The sequence below is a fragment of the Rhopilema esculentum genome, chromosome 5 (assembly GCF_057945365.1).
Source record: "Rhopilema esculentum isolate cy_ngs chromosome 5, ASM5794536v1, whole genome shotgun sequence".
Taxonomy (NCBI): Eukaryota; Metazoa; Cnidaria; class Scyphozoa; order Rhizostomeae; family Rhizostomatidae; genus Rhopilema; species Rhopilema esculentum.
Genome location: NC_142819.1, coordinates 1339736 through 1361761, shown reverse-complemented (window position 1 = coordinate 1361761; position 22026 = coordinate 1339736). Strand labels below are relative to the sequence as shown.

At 35.0% G+C, this 22026-nt stretch overlaps 1 protein-coding gene across 2 annotated transcripts; it reads right to left on the bottom strand.

The window, feature by feature from the left end:
• Positions 1–170: 170 nt before the first annotated feature.
• On the bottom strand, positions 171–21555 carry LOC135689915 (dyslexia-associated protein KIAA0319-like protein). 2 transcript variants are annotated; one of them, XM_089116256.1, is made up of 25 exons: positions 20653–21555; positions 16682–16724; positions 15840–15887; positions 15132–15293; positions 14437–14651; positions 13507–13937; positions 12988–13060; positions 12643–12690; positions 12323–12430; positions 11523–11810; positions 10908–11052; positions 10390–10454; positions 9976–10076; positions 9631–9690; positions 8942–9106; positions 8706–8797; positions 7975–8123; positions 6824–6975; positions 6270–6408; positions 5563–5633; positions 4491–4722; positions 2832–2954; positions 2231–2321; positions 1788–1885; positions 171–1621 (listed from the first exon to the last, which is right to left on the bottom strand). In XM_089116256.1, exons 1-25 carry the CDS (start codon positions 21152–21154, stop codon positions 1464–1466), a joined length of 3759 nt encoding a protein of 1252 aa, XP_088972382.1. In that variant the 5' UTR covers positions 21155–21555; the 3' UTR covers positions 171–1463. The 2 variants fall into 2 exon arrangements, with proteins under 2 accessions (XP_088972382.1, XP_088972383.1); XM_089116257.1 differs by lacking the exon at positions 15840–15887 and having other exon boundaries at positions 20653–21551.
• Between the last annotated feature and the right edge of the window lie 471 nt (positions 21556–22026).

Sequence of the window (22026 nt, the reverse complement as noted above, 5' to 3'; positions counted from 1 at the left end):
TTCTGTCGAAGCTGGTATTCTAAACGCAAAGTCGTAGGGACTTGATTGTGACACGTTGGGACCTTTGATAGTCCCGAGCCATGTTGTATTCCTAGTTAAGAAAAACACACCCCAAAAACCCCCAATCCAACACTAACAATGATCTCAGATGACTCTTCAAACAAACAAAATTATGATTTAACAGTTATGAATAAACACTCAAATGCTAGCTGACAACACACATTTTTGGATCAGACGATGGAGAATAAAAAACACACGATTTTCTGTATGCCCAATTATTTACATTTGTCGGCTTTATTGAAAAATTAAGCATCAATAATTATATTCTATTTCAACCATTTACCAATGATTTTAGACCTACAGTTCTAAATATTATTATTTAAAAGTTCTGGTGGTGAGTATTTTAGCGCATGCGTTATTGTGCATAACAGCAAGTATGCATTAATTCAACATCAAACACAAACTGTATGCTTGGATAGCAACCCGTTTCAAAATACCAAATGCTGATTTCAGTGGTGAATCGAAAATCCAATTGAAATGCAAAAGAAATATTAATTTGTTTAGGGACATTTAAAAGCAAAAACGTACTAGATAAAGAACTCGAAACCTGAAGAGAATTAATCGATTCCGGCTTTTAGTTACCTATCCTATTTATAAGTATTCTTTTTCGTTATTTCTAATACCATGTTTGATATTTTGCAAAAGGAATAAGATGAGCTTCTGTAATTAGGCCATCAAAAGTCCCATGATTTGAAGCTAGTTCCCTTCTTTCTACAGGCTCCTATATTTCCCTTCGTGAAGAACCTTCCCGTTCCCTTATAAAATGATGTCTAGCATGGAACCCTTACAAATTATTGGAATATTCTATGAAAATTTCATCTCTGCATCGTACAAGAGTTTTTGGGACTTTGTTAGAATCTGCAAACGAAATCTTTACAAACTACTGATGAACTACGATTCAATAAAATGAGAATATTCTCAACACAACGACTATCGCGCTTTCAGGAAAAAACCCTTGTCACTGTTGAATTAATGGTTCACCAATTATGAAGCTATCGAGCTTGTGTATATCTGAGACACGAGAAAAGAGTGTATTATTTGCAAGAGGGCGGGGCAGGAAAGGCAGTTAAGGATGTGGAGGTATGCTCTTGAACAAGATGCTGGAACCAGGACGAGATGCTTGCAAAATTTATTGAACATGCTTGTAGTATGATACTTTGGGGTATGATGTAAAAGGCCAATAATGACAAGTCTCGTTTGAAACGATAGGCGATGGTCTTCACAGGCGTTGCTAAAGAACGTTTATCATTGTAGCAGTCAATGTTATCGTCAGAGCGCTAAGGCTAAAGTGTCTACATTTGCAATTGTGATCTGCTTTTATTCAACAGAAGGTTACTATCTAAGCGTTATGAAAAACTTAAAACACATATATCTAAACTTAAAACACATATTTCACAGGTACCCTACATTGCGTGCGTCTTATACAACTTGACCGACCCATTTAAACTACCATTTAATGGTCCATTCCCATTGCTAACCCGCTTTTTATCAAACAAAGTGTTCTCCTCCTCACTATCCTCGTCTGATTCAGTAAACGTCAGGCTATGTGCGAAGTATTTTCCTAGAAAATAATACAGAACATTTACTACAGTAATTAGACATAAAAGAATACGAGGCGAAATCAGTCCTTCAAAAGAGCTTCCATTTTCAAGCAGTCAGCTTTGATAAATAAGCTGTTAAAAGTAAGTTCCTGCTGTTAAACCCAAAAGGTACAAAATAAAACCCACCGTTTCCTTTCGAAATCATCATTATTTCTTCTTTGCTTTCATCTTTGTCATCTGACTTCAAAGGATAGTAGCGACCCTTGCGTCGCAGCCGAGATCGTCTATAACAAAAATAATATGACGTAAGCAGGTGGAGTTTTATAAAAAGTTAAAACAGACAAACTGCATTGTCTAGAGAAAATATCTTTAAAAAATCAAGGTAAAGAATGCTGATATGCTTCATAGCCATTCCCAAGTGAATAATTTGCTATATATGCTCAATACCAAATTAAAGGTAAGACACACATGGTCCAACTGAGAAATATATCGCAACATGAAAATATTAGAAATTACTTATCTTTGCTTAAGCCACAACATACGGTAAGATGATACTTGACATTTGGATTTTACGTCAGGCAAAATAGTTCACTGTATGTAATGCGATGAAAAACAGGCAATAAAGGTACCTTGAAAAGCAGAAACATAGTCCCCAGGTCAAACCAATCAGCGACATTGCGATTCCAAACACGACAACAGAGAGATACAGAACGCTCCACTCTAAAAAAATTGACGGCACCTTACCAAAAATGCTTAAGCACAGACAAATACTGGGGCAAAGCATCTGTTAAGGCTATAGGGCCTTTGGGCAAATGTTGGGGGTGGTTATCACAAACAAGGATAGGCATTGTTTCTAGCAGAAACATTTAAGATATGATACATTGTCAAATAAATACTTCATTGTGTTTTGATTATGAATTATTTACGACAGACTTGGGTAATTTGGTATTACCTGAAAAACTGACTGAATACGCTCAAATCAAGTGATTGAAAACGCTCCAGACTTTGAGATAATCTTTATATAATTTAAATATTACCAACATTCATGTCCCCTTAATGACTGGCTCCAAAAATAACAGACTTGGGGTTCTTATTTCCTTTTGCTTGTTAACCTAACAAAACTCCACTCTGAACTCTACAATAACAAAATCTACACAGATTCTTTCTGTGACTTTGTTTTTCTGCAATGCCAGGCATTAACGCTGTTTACTAATAAGATAAATAGCATACCACAGTTTGAGACACGCTCTCCATAATTGGCTTTGAAAAAGTTCTCCATCCAGAAACTGTCACAAACACAGAGTTTGCTATTTTTATCACAATAACCATGACTGGAGCAGTTGTTCCTGCAAACTGAAAGGGTACAGACATTAGAACAAAAGGGAGCAAAATGTCATGTAAATAATGATGAAACTTGAGGTGTATTCGAAAGAAGAATAATTGTGTAAACATATGACGAATCCCTTCTACTGAGGCTGTATGCCTGACTGTAAAGAAGGAAATCAGTAACATACAAAACAAGTAAAACAGTTATTACTTATTGAAAATTAGAGCATTAATGTAAGGACGAAGAAACTGCAACAAATCGATGTGCTTGGAAAACAGTGGAAAATCTGCATGTGAAATTCGCGTAGGCACCTGAAAAGATCATACCCATTGGACTGCGCTTATTCTTTTCGCTTTGTGTCAAATTCGAATAGGTTGCAAGGCGGACAGACTTAGTCGCGTCCACCAGACAAAAAACTTGGGAAAGGCCTGTTTTTAAAGTTGTTTCTTGAAGAACAAAGACTTACGACAACCAGAAGCAAGTTTGAAATCCAAAAAGTCTGTGAAGTTCTAGATAATCCTATTAACTATTTATAATTCATATTATCACCTAAATTAAAAATTCATCATCGTTTTAGACTGAAAGAAAATTTGTACTTTGAAATTGGGACACAATAAAGTTATTATACAGTAATAAACAGGGCGCAATAAATGTGACTGATAAAGGAAAATTAAAACCGGTTGTGCTTTCCAGAAAAAGCCTCCACAGTTTAGCATATCGATAAAAGGTTTAACAAAATACAGTCCAACTACTTTATTTCAAACGTCATACCACGCTTTGATTATGAGGAAATCTTCATTTCTCAATGCAATGTTTATTGTTTGAAGAAATTAACAACGAAAGTAGAAGGATCTATCACAAATTGTTGGAGTTAGGACAACCAATTGATAAGAATGCACAAGTTCTGGTCTTGCGTTGAAATGTCTTTAGAAAATTTAATTTTGCAGCAATCAATAGCTCCAACAAAGATGACTCATGTTTAACAAGACTGTGAAAAGTGCTTTTTCGCCAAGTGTTTACAATAAATTTCAGAAATGTTCTCATAAAAAAGGGTGCTGCTTAAAATAAAAGCAAAGCTAGTCTAACGATGTTCAGATAAACATAAAGAAATAATAATGATAATATTATATTAGTTTGAAAAATTTGTGAGAATACTAGCAACTATAGGGGTTTCAAATAATCGCGTGAGTAGTGGTTGCTTTCACTTTCATTTTTGTGGGCCATACTCTTCACCGTGACAACATTGTTGCCTATTTTGCAGGAGTGGCAAGTGATAAAGCTTTTTCACATAAACGATTCATACCCAAAGTTTTTCTGTCTATGAACAAGGCTTTGAAAAAAGGGAATAACCAACTCACCACCCTACCCCCTTTAAACTAATTTCAGTGCAACGGCGTTACAAAAAGACACTGAAGATGGGAGAGATTTCTAAACCTAAGGACATCAATCACATATTTGTCTTTAAAAAGTCAGAGCAGTGTGCTGGCTTCTGACGTTGTTAAATCGTACTGCTAACAATATTGGCGATTTTAAGATCAACCATGACATGCTGGTTTACTTACTGTAGGGTTCTACACGCAGCATCTTGTACTCGAAAAGTGTTCCGTGATATCCAATCTTCTGTTTCAGCAGGTTCGCTATTACCAAACCATCTATCTTGCTTCCAGTAATACCATCAAGAATGTAAAACAAAAGAACGATGCCGTTGCCATATCCAGCCTGGCGTATTTGCTCAAGAACAACATTTTTATCGTCCACATTGAGCACGACCGACAGCTTGCGTAATAGTTGTTTCTGAAGAGGAAAATGTAGAAATTAGGCCAAAAAACAACTGCAGCAATAATCGTTTCAAAAGTTTGACAAAACAATGTGTTAGTTTGACAGTACAGTTTGACAATGTACAATGTATAAGTGCCTTGGGGTCAAGTTTGTGCAATTCGAATGTGATCTGCTCAATGAATAATGATACAGAAATATCACTTAACAAAATTACATTCTACAGAAATTATAAAATTTGAATCAAATTATTCACAACAAATTACTGTTTTTAACATCGCATCCAATTTCTATATCCTGGCAAACTTGTAAACAAGGCCACGTTGTTGATAAATAGGTAGCCTGTGGACTGGATAAAGTGATCAAGCAAAATTCCCAATCGATTTGATGCTATCTTTGTAAACCTTCCTTATCATAATTAAAGATTTCTCAAACGAGCTTCCATAGAATATTGCAAAACTGTATAACAAATTATTAAAATTAGCCTAACTGAACTAATCTAAAATCTTTTATGCAGAAATGTGTTTATCTAAAAGAGTGGAGAAACATGGCCATTCAAAGTTCTTAAAAACCAGAAACCACATTTAGAGATCCACAACTATAAATCAGTGTTCAAGATAAGGCTAGCAATAGTTTTTAAACAGAATGCTGTTTTGAGATTTGCTCAGACGTCTTATCATCAATCTTGTTTAGATAGCAGAAAGAAGTAAACGCTGTTCATCTTCCTTTGTGATTCATTTAAAAGAATTAAGATAAAGTTATTGATTTGATCAGATAAAATCTTGGTCACTTCCACACCATAAGCAAAGTTAGATTTTGCAGACAGACAAGTGATAATTATTAGAATACAGAACATACTTTATTTTCCTCTGTGAAGCTATAGATGTCAACGTCTAGGTAAAGCTCGACCAAATAGAGGCTGTTTTCATCTGAAAAATAGATTATTATCAGAATAGTAATTTTGAGATAAGTACACTCTATAGTATCATAATATGTGGCTTTGCTAAATATGTAGCATAGGTATGTACAATGACAACGAAGAAGTGACATATAGAGGTACAATGGCACATATTCAATTTGTACTCAGGTCTATAGAACGATGATATTCTTTGAGATAATGATTAAGGATAATCATTGATGATAATGATTGATGATAATATCATCACTGAGTTAATCATGAGTTATATCATCAATGGGAATTATTCATGACACGCATGACAAATATTCAAGACCAGATTTGTGATAATGATTAGTGATAATATTAATGTCAATGATTGATGAAATCATTCCGGACAAATGATAACAACGATTGATGATGATTGACAATGATTGATGACGATTATTTGTGATAATGATTGATGACAATATTGATGTCAGTGATTGATGACAAATATTCCTGACCAATAATAATAACGATTGATGATGATTGACAATGATTGATGACAATTATTTATGATAATGATTGGTGATGATATTAATGTTAATGATTGATGAAAATATTCCTGACAAATGATAACAACGATTGATGATGATTGATTATAACAATATGCATCGAGGATCCATACCTTGCTTTACAGAAAGCACAACTTTGTCAGTGCTCTTGAGTCCCCTATTATCTTCAACTTTGAGCTCAAACGTATACACGCCCTCGACGAGGTTAACTAATTTCAAAATGGCTTTGTGATTACTTTGGTTCAGGACATCCTGAAAAATAAAAGACGAAATCAGGCAAAGAAATTCTCCAATTCACAGGTTGATTTTTGCTAGTAATGCTTATGTCCAGCCAGTACTGGAAAGTTCCATCTGGTCTTCATCCCACATGTGATTTCGAGATCATGGCTAAAACGTCGATAAACCTCTCAGACAATCAAATCATTCTACACTACTTCAACTATAGATTTAATACTTTGTCGAGGAAAACTGGCGTGATTTCATAACATTGTTTAGCACTTAACTGATCAAACAGAAATAACACAAACAACTGATAACTTCATTCTCAACATAAAGTGAAAGTTTACGAAGAAATGGACACGAAACATGATCTGGATGTAAGAAAAGTACGAATTGGGGATCGTAATACAATTGTGGATCGAAATAAAAGTACAAATAAGTTACGAACCCCAGCAGCTGGACTTTTCCTGTCTCTGATCCACTCATAGGAGACAATTCCCTGATCATCACTTGACTTTGATCCATCAAGTTCCGCCGATCGAGCTGGCAGGCTGACAACAAAGTCCGGTCCGGCGTTGGCGAGCGGTGGCATGTTTTGACCTACGATTATGATGAAAATGTTTTTCAAACAAATGCGATACAATGTGGACTGGTGTATGAGTTGACTATTCCACTCTATTGTAATATCTTAAATGCTTGAAGACCTTATATGAACCTGTTTTCAAAGAAATGCAACTTCTAAGTGATACAAAGTCGACTGGTCTACGGGCTGATTGTAATACTTGAAATGCTTAAAGACCTGTATTTAATAAGTGCATGTATAACCTAATTTAAGATTTTGTTCAAGAGTATACTCAATTAGTAAAAACAATGGTCATTGAGCATTTGATATACTCTAGACATATGCTAAGAAGTCCTAATGAAAGGCTGTAAGCAAATCAAATTGTATACCTGCCAGGGGCGTACCTTGACGATTTCGAGTAGGGGGGGGGGGGGGTGTAAATGGGTGAATTTACTGACCAAATTCAAAATGCAAAAATCCACGAATCGCTTTGTTTCATTGTGAATCAGTTTCATTTGTATGCAAATCAGTTTAATTTTAGTGCGTGGCAGTTATAGGCCACCGCACATATCACATCAGCCTCTTTGTGAAATTATCGGTTTCTTGGGCGTAGAGTCATCCTTGTTGCTCATTATTTCTTTGATTTAGGTTGGACAGTTTTCGATACACACCAATGTGCTATAAAAAGTCAAGATACGCATCTACCGACAATCCATAACATTTACCAACCTTCCGAAAAGTAGGAGGGTGCACCACCCCCCTCCCCCATCCCACACTCCTTCGGTAGGTACGCCCCTGCCTGTGGCTGACCAGAGTATATATTGCATTTTATGACACGCAAGTTAAATGAGACTTAAACAGGGGTGTTTCTACGGATGACAAGAGAAAAGTAGATAGGAGAAGTTCAGCGTGGGAACATGCAACATGGATGGCTGCAAAATGTTTTTCTGATTGGTTTCCAAGTTTTTACAATAAATCAATACCACATAACAATAATCATTGTTCCTGTAAATCTAACAAATGCAGAATATACTCACTTTTCTTGACATTAACAGCAACTGTGTCTGAATCACTAAGGCCTTTATCGTCCGTGATTGTTAATTTGAACACGTATCGTCCTTCAACCAGTTTGGATAAATGCAGCACTGCTTTGTCGGCGTCTTTCATTTCAAGGCCGTCTGGTCCACTAAGAAAAAAAGCAAAAATGAGGTATAGAAGATTATTGCATTTGCAGAAATTTCCTAGAAATGAATACAGAGTGAACAACGTTTGTGCAAGGTAAATAATTAACAAACGCAATGAATATAAATAAATGACAACAAAAAACAATTGTTAGTCGAAACTCAAGTCGGCTTCCAAATTAATATATGACACAAATTTGATCAAAACAGAAACACTATATTTATAATAGCTTCGAAAAAAGCAAATATTCAATACTAAAGCTTTTCGTCTGACACTCTTTAAAGTTTAAAACGTCAGAACATAGACCGAAAACTATGTTCTCACGTTTTAAACTCTGGAGAGTGTCAGACGAAAAGCTTTAGTTTACTAAATGTTTGCTTTTTTCAAAGCCATTTTCAAGTTTTGTACCACCAAAAGATTGTTTACTATATTTATAGTTCAAATTATCTCGAAATTTATGAATTCAAAAAAATATCATTCTTCAAACATTTTCAAAGTAAAATGAAAAAAGGAGGCAAATTTGATCAAATAAGTTGTTCCCTTAAATGTCTTCAGGAATTGCAACAAAAATACTTTGGGCATTTACCTTACTTTCTCCCACTGGAACGTAACAATTTTGCTATCGTCTTTACTCTTTCTTGCATCGAGTATCGTCGAATCATCTGGGAATACGAGGTCCTTGGAGAAAAGAAGAAGGAATAGATGAAGTATTAAATTTATGTACTGGCAAATGGCTAGGGGGAAAAGTTCCTGAAAAGAGACACAAAACAAGCTTTTCTTGATGACCATTCGTTGATTAGTGACAAAAATAAGGATTTGTACCTTGTCTGATCCAGCCACTGCTTTTGGTGCTTCATTCTTCGATGGCCTAACCACAACTGTCACTTTTGACTTAGACGTTTGCCCTGATGTGTCTGTCACTTTCAGCACAAATGTGTAGTCTCCAATCTCCAGGTTTGAGACGGTTAAAATTGGTGCCGTTGTTCCCTGTTGAAAATGTGAAAGGGACGATTGACAAGGTAACAAAGAATTTCATATTCATCAAAACTTTCACATTGGTACTTTAAAAATAATGCTTAAAAAGGAGAATAGATTAGCCATACCATTAATACCAGTGGACTTTTCATGTTAGAAATAGCTTTTGCGCCACGTTTAGAGCCGGCAAGTAGAAACTACACTTTGCTGGGGCAAAGCGGCAAGGTTATTGCTTGATTAAAGTTTCTTCTGCCATTAGTACCATTCCACAACACCATTAATACAAGTTTTAGTTTCATTACAGGATCGATAGGCTGTCAACCATATTTTTTGCTTTCTGTCGCTGTTCTGCTAAGAGCTGTTGTTCTTTTCGGAGCTCAAAATAAAATGACCACAGAGTGGAACATATTGGGATAGCCTATTGCTTAACTCCGTTAGTCAAAATTTAGGTGACCACACAGAAATTTTTGGGGACATCAGCGATTTTCCTAAAAACAGCAGAGCCGCTGACCCAGCTAAAATGAATTTACACTTACCAACATATCACCTACAGCAGGGCTGTCTGGGGTCTTCGTCCATTCATACTTTAGTCCAGGCTGAAACATTGTTTGTTAATTAAAGGTTTGTTCAAACGTTGCGATAAATCAAAAGAACAAAAATAAAATTACATGAATTCAAGCTAACATAAAATTATAAACTCAAGCTGTAAAGTGTCAATCTTGACAAGAAAAGTGAAGCATTTTCTTCCAATATGAAACGACAAAGTATTGACAATGATAGATCAAACAAGAAAATTTGTCTGATGCGCTAAATTGATACCTAAATCATATGATGTTGCCTAATTTTACATCTGGTATACGCAGTGGTGGTGGATAGTTTACCTTGTCGTCAGTGCTGGCATTTCCATACAACACTGCCGAGTTATGAGGAAGTTGCAATACGATATCTTTACCGGCGCGGGCAACAGGAGGATAGTCTTTCTCTGTAAAAGATAAAACGGTTTTCATTGGCAATAAACCACACATATGATTGTTGTATCTTTCTATAATTTATCCAATCTTTAAGAAATGTCTAGCCTAATTTTTAGAGGTTTTTTATGATCTAGCAACAGTAAACACATCAATGTAACAGATATTCCTCCGGCGCACCTTTTTCCGGTATACCATTCTCCGATCAGCACCGAAACAGAGGTATGACAAGGTTGTATATGCCTATTTGCGAAGAAGTGTTACCCAGCATGTTCATATTTGGGTTAAAAATCTCCATTAACGGGAAAAAATTACAGCTTTTCTTACCTTGTAAAACGTTGATCGTGACTTCATCATGGTCCTCCTCGCCATCAGAATCAGTTACAGTCAGTCTAAAACGTTTGGTTACGAGATTAAAAAACGAAGCGAAAAGCGACAGGAAAATATTCTTAAATTGAATATGGATAGAAGCACACAGTTTGGTAATTGGCAATTAGTACGTACAAAGCTTTGGATGACTGGCTATTTGAAACTAGCAGTTCTTAGGGTTGAAGAGATTACGACAAAAATACGCTACAATTGAATATGTTGAAGACAGATAGAAAGTAAAATCTGTAAAAGAGGAGAAAGTAGAATCTTTTCATTCATCATGAGAAACTTGAAAGAAACCAAGTTTATGGAAACTGGTAGATCTGGCCAGCTCATTGCACTAGAATATGAATATAATATTTTGATGTAAAAGCAACATCTCATTATCCTTTGGACGTTTTTTCTTTGACAGAAAAAATTGGTTCGAATTAAAAGTATAAAAATATAGATTAGACTAGTTCTAAAATGCAAACAACCTGAAAGTATAATCGCCTGCTTCTAGATTTTTCAGCTCCAAAATCGGTTTGTGTGCTCCGTTAGATACAATTTTGCCATGACTGTTAATCGGCGCCTTCATTTCTTCCCATTTGTAGCTGACGATCTTGTCATCATCACTGCTTTCTAAATATAAATTCAAAATCCATTGAATATTTTGTATTTCAAAGTATCTGTGGTCATAAAATAGATTTGTAGCATCAAAACGTATTCAAAATCTAATTATTAGAAATTATGACAACAAAAGTAAACCTTTACTTTCATACGTAAATAAAGTACTTTGTGATTACCAATTTTTATTCAAAACCTACGGAATCATGATAATATATTTTGCTGTATCGCCAGTTTATTGTACGCTTTATACTGGCTATCCACAACTTCCAGAGTATTATTATGAAATTCTAGTAACAATATAAAAATCCAAAATTAACTATCAAAAGCTTTTTAAAATGATTTCTTTATAGAATAGCTAGCCGGGTTAGTATCGAACAATATTGTTAAAGGGAGGTGTCACTAAAATCGACATAGAAAGCTGATGATAGTGTTCCAAGACTTTTCTGTGTAACTGCATTCGGATTCACTCAAAACACACTCACTTGATCCATCAAGCACTGCTTCGTTCGTTGGCAATTGTACTGTCACCTCTTTCGGTTGAATGGCGGCCCTGGGGGCGTGGTTGACCCGAGGGACTGGTTTTACGGTCACGTTAACCAGGGCACTGCCTTGGCTTAAGCCATCCGTTGTTGATATCGTCACCTTAAACTGATAAACGCCGGGCACGTCGAGTTTGGTGAGGATCAACCTGCTCTTGTCCTTGCCCTCCATGTAGCCGTGGCTCTTTTCAGGCGCAGACAGCTTGTACCATTTGTACTTATAGGTGACATCTTGAAAAAAGTAATATTAGCATTTTTAAAATGCAAGAAAACTCTTGGTAGATTGTTTGCAAATTTCAATTCGTAAGCGACTTTGTACAACAAGATATTGTAAATTTCAATAAAAATTCTGTTACATATAAATCATTCTTGGCTCGGTGATATCCTCAATGATGGGCGAAAAACAATAGAGTTAGGCTCGAACACAGGAATCTACATAACAGCAGCAACAACAACAAGAACGACATCAACAACAGCAACAGCAATACAATAGAATAGCAATAACAACAAAGACAGGACATCTCAGATGTGCTCACATGTCACCTCCTAATAAAAATACGCAAGAAGGTCAAGACATATTTTTGAAAGTAAATATATTTTCCCCTCTTCTAGGACACTCTTTTTCAACTCTTCTAAAAAAATTTGTTGAGTCTTCATTGGTGTAAATGCTAATCGACATACAAAAAGCGAATCTTTATTGCCAGGAAGGATATCGGAAACTAATGCAACAATGGCAAACAAACCTTTCGGCGGCTTAGGCCAAGTGCTAGCGTACAGGCTCACGTGATCTTCTGGAAGTACAAGTTCTTTGTTTTCTCCAGCAGAAACTTGGATTGTAGTGACAATGGAAGCTGTAAAACAGGGGAAAAGTTCTATCACCATGAAGGGCAAGGAAGGTATGAAACCTTGTTGAAAATTGTGAAAAAACCTATCCTTATTCTTAATGAATCTATGTCTGATCATGAGACAAAAATTCCTCGATTGGCTAAGGTCATTGCAAAACAACAGATAAAAATATTTTTGACTGATAAGATTTTTACAAATAACAGTTCGATGAACTTACGTTTTGAAATTGTTGCTGCTGAAGTTGGTTTTGGCGTCTTTTTTGTATCTGCAAAGCGACAAAATTTTCTATTAAAGTTCTTGATTACGATCACAGTTATCAAAACACTAAAATTTTTATAGAAAACTGGCAGATCACAGACTTAGATTTGCTAAAAATTGATCAGTTTGGAATGTCCTTAAAAGTGGATTCCTTTCTAAGATGCAAATATTGCTGCTGTCAGATAATTGCCTTATAGTCTAAATTTCTATAAATGTAAAATTCTTTTACTTTATCAAAAATTCTAAGAAGATTTGAGCTGATATCAACATGCTGGAGTGAGAAATTTAAAACACGGGTTCTCACCTTGTTCTTCAAGACTTATTTCACCAACATTCTTCACGGGGACTGTGATAAGAGTCGAACGGATGGTTGGCAGCTAAAAAAATGATCAAAAATACTTAGTAATAACTTTAAAATAAAAGAGAAATCAACTCTGGTACCAAACATTTTATACAAGATGTTGGAAAAAAATTAAAAGTCTTACAAAGCTATCTGAAAGGTGAATCTATAAAATACGAGAAACGGAAACTCACAGATTCGTAGGCCTATTTTTAAAACGGATATGCCAGTAAACAGCGAAAAGCTTAACACTTACTACTTAAATAACTTACCACTTTTACATACCATACATACCATTAAGACTCTCTAAATCAACATCTCACAATAATCCCGACTAAAGCAAGGGTTATAGCTAAGGTATTTCAGCTTTCTATGCTACAGATTTAGAAAAATGCCTCCATCACACTTGGCAATTATACTAGAATACTAAAGTCTTAACAACAATTTTATCATAAATCTGTGAAGAAGAAGATCTTAACGTACAGCGCTAGTTGTTCCATCTCCCAACGCCAAAAGTGACTTCTTTAGCGAATCATTTCGTGAGGGTTGCAGAACTGAAGCAGCTGTGGGTGTTGGTTGGGGACTCACACCGGCTTTCAGTGTTTGGGAACTTCCGGTTGTCCTTGCTTTAGTTACGGGCTTGCTTGTGGATGACAATTCCTCGGCTTTTGTTGCCTCTTCTCTTTCTTCAATGGGGTTTAGGGTTGTCTTCGAATCGACAGGGGCTGTAGTTGGTTTATTGGTCTGTGGGGTTTGTGTGCTGGTAACAACGCTGCCATTTTGAGGAGCTTCTGAGCCAGCCTCTTCATCACTAGTAAGTTTTCTACCATGTTTTCTTCTAAGAGGTTTATCAGATGAGCCCAAGGCTTCCGTGGTACCTCGCCCCTCACTAGGCATTTCAGCTGTCAAATCGTCTACAGAAATAAAAAAATCAAATACAAGAAATAATAATTAATGGTCCAATTCAATGACGGTATAATAGTTGCTAACAGACATGATTTTTATATTTCTTTTTTCTTTTTTCTTTCTTTATTCAAAGCTGGTACAATGTCTAGCTACATTAAAGCTAATTAAAATCAACTAATTCAAATTACCATCGCATTTCACAAATAAAACATAACCAATTTTGCATATGTTTATATTCCTTGGAAAGGTCACAGGTACAATTGCACGATGAAAACACTGTGATTTGTTTCGAAAATCAGTGGCTGTTGCGAATGTAAATAAGGATTAATCTACTGAATGCAAAGATCAGAGCTTCCGAACCATCTAAAAAAATACTTCTATATCTTGCTTTTCACACAAATTGCCACATATTGCTTTTCACAGTAATAAGAACAGGTCAGTCCCTTCTCGATGCATACAACTTGTATAAACCTATGACAATTCTTCAAAAATATATAAAATTCCTACCGAGCAGAAGGCAGCTTGGATCTTCATCCTCATCTGGCAGTGAATCGCAAACAGGTAGCAATGATCGCACACTGGTCGTCTCACTATCGTACTCCCTTTGGCAATACTCATCTTGGAGCTGCTCGCAAGCCTTGCGACACAATCGGGTGGGTCTTGGGTGTTTCGGATCTGTGCATTCTGGGTACCATGTGGCACACATTGCATATAGAGCATACCTAGAGAAGGAAAGCAAAAGAATCAATCTTCAAGAAGTTTTCAAGAAGACTCGGGACATGCACTTGCAAAATACTAAAGATATCGTGCTTATGTTCAGCACAACCAGCATATCCAAAGCCATGGCATAATAAAGCCACTAGTGCAAGGATTGCTCAATGGCTAGGGTCGCAGGCAATAGATCCAAGGGCTCGGGGAGGGGGTACTTTTTTCCGAATCAATTATGAAATATTTTTCATACTTGAGTTCATACCATATTCGACTTATGTCTGATGTGAGAAGAGTTGCCAGCCACAGATGTGAGGAGAGTGGACCAAGAAACTTCCCGAAGGACACTGCTGAAAAGCCACAGCTTCTACATGTCCTAAAAACTACCTTCAGCAGCAAGGAAGTTAAAGAAGTACAAATAAATACAAAAACTGCAACTGGATAATTGAAATTACAAATGCAGAAATAGAGATACTAATTTAAAAAGAAGTTACCTCCTGCATTCAGGGCTCAGCTGTGCTTTTGCTTGATTAAATGGCTCAACAAGAGACCTGTCATACTGGGAAGGAGAGTGTGCAGTGAAATAATAAAACTGTGCTGCATCCAAATAGCCTTTGCATACTTTGCCATGGTAACGATGACAAGAAGCCTTTCGCCTTGAAAAAATTGAAATGTATTCAAGTTGGCTTCAAAAAGAAAAAATTCTATACCAGTTCTGTTCTGTATCATTGTGCTATAATTTGTTATCAAGTACTTCATTCATAGTAAATGTTATTCTAAAAATTTTACATAGGAAGAAAGCATGTTTCTGATTTACCATGTTCCAATATCAGCGATAGGCTTTATATCATATTATATGAAATTAAAGGCTGTTTCATTTGAATCATGGTTTTGTTGGAATTATATCTGCATCATAAAGGGTTATTATATAAAGTAGGACTTCACAGTAAAATGTTAGTCTGTAGAAGGGTGAGTATGAATACCAAATGTTACAGGGAAAAGCTAAAGTTTTTAAAATTTAGTTTAAATTTTACAATATGGTTGATAAGGCTAAATCAGATTTAAACAGGAGTTCCTAGAGTTATTTCATCTTACAGGCATTCAAATTCTTATTCAGTTTAAATCAAAATATTCACAAAATAAAATTTTTAAACAAAAGATTAGTAATTCCAATATATAATAATGCTATAAATTTTGTTTACCTTTTAACTCTAATAAGTTCTGGCAGGGCTGTATCGTTTATTAATGAGCTGTTTTGAGAAGCAACCAGAATTTAATTAGATTATTGTAAACATATGTTTTTGCCATTTTAAGAATAGATTATTTGTAATAGCATTTATGATTAATTCTTTTAAAAATTATAAGTGTTGTGGGCAACTCTTATATACTAATTTGAGAGCTGCCTAAAACAAGAATAACTACCATTTGGAAGACTTTTAACAACATTACAGTGCTTATTAAATGGTTAAACTGAATGAATCATCAAATCCTTGAGTTGCCTCACCCTTTCATAAGGCCCAGCATTGCATATACAGAAATTTTCTAAATACAGGGCTTTTGCCTAAATGATGATCAATTAAACAACAAAAATGAAGAACTGAAATAAGCAAGTATTATCCCAATGTTTTTGTTGTCATCAGCATATTGCAGAGTTTTTTTCTTGGTAATGTGAACTTGAAAACTTCCTCAGACTTCTAATATGAACCCCACCTTTGTTTAAGCCACGCCCTTGAATGAGCCCCATCAAAAAACATATCCAACTAACGAGTCCATACAGGGCCAATTCAAAGATTTTGGTAAGGCTATGTTGTTCTTGATAATAATCATGTTTGCTAAATTCTCAAAAAAACATTAAGAGCCCATTCAAATATGATCAGATCCAATGGATCCACACCTAAGTAGATCACATTTTGATATTGAAATTATGCCAGGCTACCATGGAATTGTGATTTACAGTTCCTTTGTAGTTAGATGGATTGTAAGATGATGGATGAGAAATAGCAAAAAAAGAATTGGATAAGTTTCACATAAGATAGTTGCATACCTGTTAGCCACGAAGTGGTCCAAACCAGATCCTGATTTTGCAACTATAAATGATGAAAAAAATATAATATTCGTAATGAAAAAATATATTATTTGAAAAGCAGGAACAAACAAAGACATATAAAACAGAAACTAATTAGGCATTTCAACTTTTAAATTCATGAGCAACAATCATTTTGATGCAAAACAAAATACATAAATGTTGAAAAAGCTTCCCACAAAGAAAATTGCTCATTTTCTATTTTTACAGCATCAGTTATGATCATCCAAATAACAAATAAACTACTAATCATAAATCCTGCTTTCAAAATGTTCTAATTATTTTCATAAGTAGAAAGGTGTTAGAGTTTAGGTTTTGAGCTGACAGCTGTCATAATATTGTCCTGATATCTTTTACAAGCCTTTTTTAAATATTTAACTTACTTAGCAAAGCTTGAGCATAATATCCACTTAGCATTTTAATAAGCATTTTGGAGAAAAATTATTTGCCTTAAAAATTCATACACTCCTTGCAACTTAGATGAGATGTCCAAAATCTTATCATCACATATATAGATACGTTGAAAATTGATGAGAAGAAAAACTATATACATTTTTAATTCTTGTATTCACAAAGGTGGTGGGATTTTGATCTTAGGATAACAGATTTCTGTAGACTAGTTGCATAATTGAAAAAGCATTTATGTTAAAACAGCTGTGTAAATACTTCCAATATGTTCAAACTTAAAAAAGATATTTATATCAGACAGTCTAATTATTTGACAAAACCAGACACTTCTCGTAGACACTTTATTAAATATAGATGACCTTATGATAATTCAATTTGAGTAGCACTTGACATTCATAAAAAATGCTATATGATATTTTTGCTACCCATAGTGAGATATTAACTGAAAGAAGTATTTTAAAGATATTGTTTTTAAATTTGTTTTTTTGGCAGACCTTGCATATAGAGTTCTTAAAGCATTCCTTTATTAATAACAGAGGCGGATCCAGAGTGAGTTCCTTGGTGCACAGAACTCAGTCAGTTTTCCAACATATAGCTAAAAATAGTGTTGCCTGAAACAAGTAACCTAGAAATTATAAGTTTCATTGCAGTCTCTTCAAAATCTTCAAATTGTTAGTTTGATGTAATCCGTTCTCCCTTTTCCTTCCTTCTTCTCTGTCCAGCGTGATTTGGAAATGACTTTCCAGACGCTGTGCAGGACAACAGCTGTCAATCCTAGAACTCGGATAAAAACGTTTGTGCCTTGGAAGTGAATGAATTAAAACAATCTTTGTTTGGAACATGGATGGAACTCAGTCAAAACAGCATCTTGAACTCGGAAATGATACCATATTTACAAGAGATTTGTACAACAGCCAGTGAAAGATTGGCTACCTTTTGATTCTGTTCTGTTTTGGAACTGCCAAACAATGAATTCGAAATGGCGACTGCAGATGTCTTATTTTCGCGACCCTCACAGCATTTTCACAGAATATTAAGAGTTTGAGATAAAACTAAGAAATATCATTGATTTTCCAGGATTATCAACTACTTTTTCGTTAAATTGCAGTCTTTGATGGCACGGAGGACCTATGCTCAGACGGAACGCCATATTTTGATAAATGAGCTGGTGTCTACAGAGGCAAAACAACAAATTTCAAGCAAAACAAAAAGGAAAAAACTTTGCTGTGGCATCCAAGACAAACAAAAGGGTATTGAGAAAGGGAGGGGGTTGCAAAAAATTTCACAGAGGCACTGCTCTCTATCGGAAAGAAATCTAGAAACCAAAGTTAGTGAGTGGATAGCACCTACCCCTCCCCCTCAATAGTACCAGATAGCATAAATATGATTATCAATGCACTATCTGAAAGTCCCTAGCCTTGGCCTGGAACTCAGTCAGGTTTTTTGCTGGATCTGCCCTTGAAGAAAACCTTTCTGTGTGTTGAAAAATTTGCTTTCAAGTGGCTGAATCATATAGAATTATGATTTAATTCTTAAATTTATCAAATAGAATGGGTAGCTGGATAGTTTATTTGCTGACTCGAGGGTTGTATAGTTTCTGGTGTTAGATAGTTTTTAGGGTTGGTTGGCTTCTGGGGATGATATTGTAGGGGCTGTAGCTTTATCCTTGCAGAATTGGGCAGTTGTGTTACATTTTTGTCTTATTCAATAACAGAATTAACTGAATGCCAGAAAAAAGTGGCAAATAAACAGGAAGTGATATCTACTTGATTAGCCAAGCTACTGGGAGAGCTGGCCAAAAATAATTAACTTTTGCAAATAATTCTCCTTAATCATCTGATTAAATTCATTCTCACGCAACTTTACTGAATTTCTTATAATAGTTTAATTGAGAGAACTATCTTAATTAAATTGATTAATAAATTCATTTAATTTCATTAAATCTAGTTACTGGATTTGTTATTATCTATTGTATGTAGATAGCATTTTAATGTCAAACTGAAAGTGAAGAAGAATGAAGTAGTATATTTGTTCTCAATGTTTGAAACAATTGCTAATTTCTCATTCCATTGCATGATTCATTAGACACATTTTAAACAAGTTTTTATACACACAACAAACAAAGAAAAATGGAAACCTCCAAATATGGCTTGTATAATATTCTTGGATAAAATTATATTCATTGGAAAAGATGATCTTTGATTGGTCAATTAATAATTTGTCATGATTGTCAAACATAGAAATGAAGTTGTTGGATCTTGTTATGGTTTAAAAATGTCATGATAGGAAAAACCTTTTAATAATACCTAGAAAAACTGAATTAAAAATCAATGTGCTAGTGTAAATCTTTACATTTAAGAAAATGGTAAACTTAGCTACTAGATTGAAGTTATTATGCTTTAATAAAATGTACAAAAAGCCTTCCCTTTTTAAAAATCTCACTGACTGTGAATAAGAAGAATGAAACAGCCTTTTATGTTTCTTTGATAATTAGAATATACATCATAGACTTTTAGTTTCTTGTTATGGTGATGGGAAATTATACTGATGATGATAAATTTCAATCACTTATATTAATGATACAAGAAACAGGCCTAAGAGTGTGCAGATGTTTTTCTGATCAATCAATATACTTCCCTGTTGTACACCTGCCTTCAAAACAAAACACTTTTATGCTTAACATAAAAAGGCCTTTTCAAATAAACAGTCCAATGACATAGAAAGATACTTGAAAGTTGCTATAGAGATATGCTTTAAAACAGTTCAGCAATTAAGGTAGATACTTTCATGGCGTAGGCAGTTATTGAGATTCAATATATATACAGATATAGAAAAAGCTTTGTAATGGAGTATCTACATGGCTTAGCAAAAGTTAACACTTAAAGTTTTATGTTAACAATCAAAAATGGCTTAGAGTTTTTGTTTAAATAATTTAGAAAATTCTAATTAATTTCACTCTTAACACTTCACTGTTTCTTCAACTTTCTTCAAGAAAGTTGGTAAAAGAAGAGTTTCCTAAAGACAACACTAAACACAATACAAGTTTTTATGTTGTAGAAGGAGATTCATTACTTGCTAGTGATGATTAAAGAAAACACCCAATAAGGCTGTTCAAATTGATCACTACCCAGGTTTGTTCTTGATGCATAAGAATACTGAGAGTTGTTGCTTCAAGTGTTTTAGAGACAATTAAACAGCTGTTAGCGGAAGTTTTGTGTCATATGGGTGTCAGTAAATGAGAGAGGGTTCTGCTCCTAAATAATTCTCTAACCCTGTTTAATTACGCCTGTAACCGAGTTTTGAAGGGCAGTTCCGACAGCCCTTAAGCAAAATAAACGAACGAAAAACCTATATAATTAACCTGACAATTAAATTCCTGTTGGCTGGAGAGCATTGACTGATATCTATAAGCCATTGATTTTGCCTTCAAGCATCCGTGACAATCGCAAACTTCTACTGCCCAAAAAGTTCTTCTTTCCTGTTGGTTTTATTAAAACTACTTCAAATAAATTAAAAATACTTACTTTTCATTGGTCTTTCCACTTCTCCTCTTATAAAGAGTTTCGGATTATACTTCGATCTTCTGGCTGAAATTCTTTCACAACGATGTGGCTCCCCCTTCAGACAATCGACTCGAAAACAACTATGTTTCAACATAAGAGCCATTTTGCAATCCCTCTCGCGACAACACATATCAACACAATCATCAAATATATCTACACGTCCAAGTTTGATATAAGTCCCTGCTTTTGAGCCACCCTTTAATGCATAATCTTCGAAATATTCGCCTCTCCTGCAAAGTTCATATTCTGTTAGTGAACCAGCGTTGACTAGGCCCAATCCTGGCGGCCGCAGTAGCATTACTACTATGATCAAATTCATAAACGAAATGTTAAATACAAGTCGCATTTTTGAAGACGAATTCGGGCTTCTCAGCTTCTTTAGTTGTTTGCATGTACAACATGACCTTTTTCCCGAAGAAACATCGCGGTTTTCGAGGAATACGTAGAGTTTATCCAGTGACATCTCCTTTCCGTACCTTTCCGCTATCTCTACAAGCGAGTTATCAACAATCCAATACTCTATGTAACACAGCGCCTGTGAAATATGGCGTTATGATTGAGATTCAGGAATCAATTTCCTGACATACAAATCTAAATAAATCCCATTTTGCGATTTCTCTTCGTCATTTGAAAACTAGACATATTTTACAAATCGCCATTTTGTATTTGGAAGTGTTCCTTTCACAATGTTTGCCTCTCCAAGTCACAGGTACGTATGATCAGTTGACCGTGGCATCATGGTGGTTTATTATGCTAAATTTGTCATGGCCCCTGTAATGAATTGGCAATGTGCCATTGTTTCAAGCACGTCTGAAAGAAGCTAAGCTAATTCTCGAAAATTAATGTGCAAATTCACAATTAGAAATAAGAAACAAATGCAATAGAATTCCCCCTTTTTATCACAGGTGAAAGACTATACTGTTTAGGCGTCAATCAATGCTGTACGAAATGGTAGCTAGCACCTGCAAATATAACCATTGAAAAAACTTTGCGATATCTACCTCCAGATTCTTCGTTACCAACAAACAAGCAATGGGCTAGAAATATTTTTGTTATCATTCCACGCAGAGTCTCACAATCAAATAAAAGAAATGTCTGCACAACAAAGTATGTCATATTTTGTGTGACAAATTTTCAATGACAGAAGAGAATAGATGAAGAATTCGACTAATGTCATTTTGTTAAAATCTCTTGATGATGACGAATTATCAGAAAGTCAGCATTTGAATTGGAAAAACGTTAATTGAAAGTAAAAAATAATTGTGGATCTTGGAATGATATGATAACTAATGTGAAAGAAGTATTTTTAATATTAAACAGACACAAATCTTCAGC